Below are 5,000 nucleotides of genomic sequence, written 5' to 3'. Positions count from 1 at the left end.
TCTTATGAGTGGTAAGTGTCGGTATGAGTTGTGATGAGTGACATGCGCTCTTATGAGTGGTAAGCGTCGCTGATGAGTGGTATGTGTTTGGTTAGTGTTGTTATGAGCTGTTGTGAGTTGCGAAGAAAGTTGTAATGGATGTTCGTATGTCTTTTTAAGACTAGGTGAATGTCATTGTCGGCTGGAGATACCTTCTGTCTACTCTTAACAGTTCATCTTACTTCCTGAGGACTCTATATACTAGAAACGAGATCTTTCTAAACCCTATCTTTCCTCAAATAAACCAGAAGGCTGTCGTAGCATCGATAAAATGAGAACAGCAAGATCCCCTGACCCTCACTAAACCAGAAGGACTCGGCCCCCCTTCAGCACTAGGTCACCCGGGCATTGCAAAGAGAGGCCAGAGTATCCTACCTCCTGCGTCCAGTTATGTTTCCAGGGCGTAGGAACCTCATCCTCATCCCTTCCAGCGCATTCTCGGCCTCCTTTACACCGAGCACGCTCCAGTGAACACCGTTAAGGCTGGTGATTACTATCCGCTGATTCGTGAATTCTGCGTTTACGTGGGCCTTCAGGAGGTAATCTGTTGGCTGTTCTGTGTGAGTGGCATTGGTTCGTTTGCTGTAATTTGCATAGGCAGCGATGGGGTTACTTTACTAAATGTAGTTACAGTAAGCAGAAAAGGTTAGATATAATGGTTATAAGATTAAGAATAATGAAGGAAAAGAAGGTATGAGGTCATCATGATATGGAGAGACACATTTTCCCCATAGATATTAAATTACATACCTTCTTTAACTCATATTATAACTAACTGGATATTAGAATTGCATTATCTTGTACAATATGTACAGCAAGTTCTCTCATTTTCCTGTTTGGAAATATATACTGTTTTCACTCGTTCTATATTCGATTCCCGAAAGACCTTAGTGAAGGATAGCCTAATTTAATCGTATTTTATGTTTTGAGAATATCTGGTAATATTCCTTCGAGTCATGAGGATAATGAGTCAGAGCCAATAGCCTTCAGCACCTTCGTAGACATGCTCACAGGCTCCCGCGACCACACACTACACACACGCGGACGCACATACATACGCACGCACACACTATACACATAGACCCCCCCCCCCTCCACACACACACACATACGAACGCACTCAGAACCACACACACACACACACACGGATCCAAACGCGCGGCAGGACCACAACACGAGCCAGACTCAGTGAGAGAAGCTGACAGTTGGTGAACACTCTCGCTCGCTCCTAGAATTTTTTTTTCTCTCACAACTAAGAAGGATTTTACGTGTAACGAGCTTAACGGCGCCGTCGAAGGACCCTTTGTTCGGATAAGAGACAAGAGAATAACAGCCAGATAAAGGGATCATTTGGTTCAGTGATGGCAGACGGTGTGTTACTCGTGAATTGTTGTTTCAAAGTTATGTGTGTGTGATTTTTTACGTTTATGTTGAGTGGCAGTTATGTGGATATACTGATGGTTTAATAAGTGTATATTTATTAGTTATATTACTAATCATTAATATATGCAGCTTACTGTTAATGTTTCTGTATATAGCAGCGTACAAGCGTGTGTTTGTCTTTATATGTGTCTGTGTATCTATATATGAATTTACTTACTATGCATATATATATTTTCAAGTCGATTCGTGTATAAAAATATTACTTCTCGTATCACTTTTATCATTTTTTATCACTGTTATCCTTGAGTCCTGTTTTTATTAGATTATGATCAATGCTTCAATCATTACAGTATTCTCCTTCACCATTTTCACTGTTTTGTTGCAATCACATCATTATCACCACCCATATTCACTTTATTTTTAATAGTATTATTATTTTTATCGTCAATATGTTTGTTATGACTGTGAAATATTATTACTGTTATCACTGTTATTATTATTATTATTATTATTATTATTATTATTATCATTATCATTATTATTATCATTATTATTATTTTCATTATTATTATAATTGCTGTTATTATTATTATTATTATTGATCTTATTGTTATCATCATTACCATCATCACCACCACCATCACACCATTATCCTTTTAATTTTAATTTTCATCATTGCTTCAATATATCATTATGCAATATCTCCACAGCATTCGGTTTACTCACGTCAGCCAGTGAATACGGCGGTTACGGGGCAGCAGATGGATACGGGTAAGCGAGCGACCGCAGAGGTGGTAGATAGATAGATAGAGAGAGAGAGAGAGAGAGAGAGAGAGAGAGAGAGAGAGAGAGAGAGAGAGAGAGAGAGAGAGAGAGAGAGAGAGAGAGAGATGGATAGGTAGATAGATGGGTGGATGGATGGATGGATGGATAGGTGGATGGATGGATGAGTGGGTGGTGGATGGATGGATGGATAGATAGATAGATATATAGATAGATAGATTTATAGATAGATGAGTGGATGGATGGATGGAAGGATAGATAAATAGATAGACAGGTAGATAGATGGACAAATAAAATTGATAATCGACAGCTATAATGGTGAATAGACGTTTTCTTGATACAGGAATTCATAAATAGATTGGTGAATGTAAACATTTGCAGATGGTTATGGAGTCAGACCGATAGATAGTGTGGTAGACTGTCTTACTGATGGGCGGATAGATGGACTGATAGATAGACAGACAGATAGGATAGATTAATGATTATAGATATAGACAATTTTTTCGCTTCTTCCTTTTACTATTCATCTGTTTCTTGGTTTCTGCCTTTTCTTTCCCTCCCCTTTTTTCTTCTTCTTCCTGCTCCTCCTCCTCCACCTTCTCCCCTTTCCTCCCTTCCTCCTCCTCCCCACTCCTCTTCCTCCTTTCCCTCTCCCCCTCCTCCTCTTCCTCCCCTCCTCTCCTCTCCCTCTCCCCCTCCTCCTCTCCCTCCCCTGTCTCCCCCTATCCCCCTTCCTTTAAGAGGCCCCCTCACCCGTCCCCCTCTCACCTCCCCCTCACCCCCAGGTACGAGAGCTCCATCGACTGCAACTCGGCCCTCGGTCTCATCGGCCTCCTGGGTCTGATCGAGCTGCTCAGGGTAAGGTCGCCTTTGGCTTCTGCTGCTTGGCGAAGGAAGGAGGAGAAGGAGAATGAAGGGTTGCGTGGATACAGTAATTTGAAGGTGTGGTGGATGAGTAAGTCCACAAAGACAATTGCTTGAAGGAATGAGTGGGAATGAATCGTGGCACAAAGACAAAAAAATTAAAATAAGGGATGAATGTTGTGTATGAGTGATTGCATTCTGTAATTTAGAAGGATGAATGATGATGAATCATGACACGAAGACGAAAACTTGAAGGGTTGGATGAGAATTAATGATTTCATAGTATTTCTATTTGCGTATGTGTGTGTTAGTATGTATGTAGACAGACGGACAGAAACACACACGCACGCACACACACACACACACACACACACACACACACACACACACACACACACACACACACACACACACACACACACACAGTAATAACAAAATGATGATGATGATAATGATAATAATAAAGATAATAATAATATTAAAATACTGCACACTGCACCCCTTCCCCCCGGCCGTGGGCAGCACACCTTGACTCCCCTCTCTGTCTCTCTCTCTCCAGGACATCATAGACGACATAACGACCAAGCGCCGAAGGAGATCGGCGGCCGACGACGGCCCGTTCGGCTTTTTGCTGAGTTCCTTGGGGAGCGCCGTCGGAGGCCCCCCGCGCCTCCTGCAGGCGGTGCCGACGGTCGTCCTGCCGCTCGTGGTGAGTCGGGAGGTCCTAGTGCGTGTACGTACTGGGCCGGTGCGCTTCTCTGTGGGAATGGGGGAGGAGGATGGAATTTAATGTTGCGCATTATTAAGAAAACGGCATGGATGTGGGCGTGTGTTTTTGTGTATTTGTGTGTGTGTGTGTGTGTGTGTGTGTGTGTGTGTGTGTGTGTGTGTGTGTGTGTGTGTGTGTGTGTGTGTGTGTGTGTGTGTGTGTGTGTGTGTGTGTGTTTCTGTCCGTCTATGTAGCCTGTCTATTTATCTACCCATCTGTCTATATACTAAAGTGCCACAGAGCCAACCCCCTCGCCCCCCGCAGCAAAGCCTGGTGGACGTGAACGACGGCCTGGAGGAGGCGCCCTGCCTGGAGCGCGCCATGTGCGAGGCGAACCGCGCTCTCCTGCAGGAGGCGTCGCGGGGCAACTGGGTGGACGAGGCCGCAGGAGGCTTGGTGGCGTCCCTGCTCAGCCAGGTCCTGAGCAAGTCCTTCAGCGATTACAACCCCGAGACATACAAGCAGGCGCTGAGGGCGGCGGAGGCGGGGAGGAAGGAGGGAGCGGACTGCGCCAGGCTGTTCCCGGGATGCGCGGAGCTCAGCGAAGGACACAGCCCCATGCAGGACAGAAACTTCACGCGGGTCCTGCGCGCGAGGGCCGGGGGGGCGTCCTAGGGCGGGGGGACTGGGAGGGGAAGGGGAAGGGAGGGGTGGGGAGGGAGGCGAAAGAGGGAGGGGGAACGGGGGGGGCAGGGGGAGGGGAGGGATGGGCAGAGAGAAACGGACGTTTTGTATCTGGTGTTGTATGTGCAAAATAAAAGTAAATTTCCTCTCTGTGTATTGATAACCATACAGACAACAACAGTAAAATAAGATCAGTCAGTAATATAAAACACACATCGTAGGTGCGCACAGTCATGATGATAGTACACATCACCGTTTTTATTTGTCTTTATTATTTATGGTGATACAAATATCAATGAAGGTAATAATGAAAATAACAATTACAGTAATTGTATCAATCATAATACGAATAATAATGATAATAATGACCATAATAGCATTAATCATATCATTAAATGATGTTAATAACAAGAACCACTATCGTATACAAGCAAATCCAATACCCTAAATTGTAAAATAAAATTCACTCTCAGGATCAACATCACATTAAAACATTTAGGCTCAGTCATATTATGATGTATCTGAAATATCAAAATAA

At 44.1% G+C, this 5,000-nt stretch overlaps 1 protein-coding gene across 1 annotated transcript; it reads left to right on the top strand.

The window, feature by feature from the left end:
• Nucleotides 1-1,121: 1,121 nt before the first annotated feature.
• On the top strand, nucleotides 1,122-4,453 carry LOC119580473. Its single transcript, XM_037928623.1, has 5 exons — nucleotides 1,122-1,410; nucleotides 2,133-2,193; nucleotides 2,991-3,063; nucleotides 3,629-3,778; nucleotides 4,103-4,453. Exons 1-5 carry the CDS (start codon nucleotides 1,401-1,403, stop codon nucleotides 4,451-4,453), a joined length of 645 nt encoding a protein of 214 aa, XP_037784551.1. The 5' UTR covers nucleotides 1,122-1,400.
• Nucleotides 4,454-5,000: the final 547 nt, after the last annotated feature.

This window comes from Penaeus monodon, chromosome 13, assembly GCF_015228065.2.
Source record: "Penaeus monodon isolate SGIC_2016 chromosome 13, NSTDA_Pmon_1, whole genome shotgun sequence".
Taxonomy (NCBI): Eukaryota; Metazoa; Arthropoda; class Malacostraca; order Decapoda; family Penaeidae; genus Penaeus; species Penaeus monodon.
Note: the sequence above shows the minus strand (reverse complement) of the source record. Positions and strands in the feature narration are given on the sequence as shown.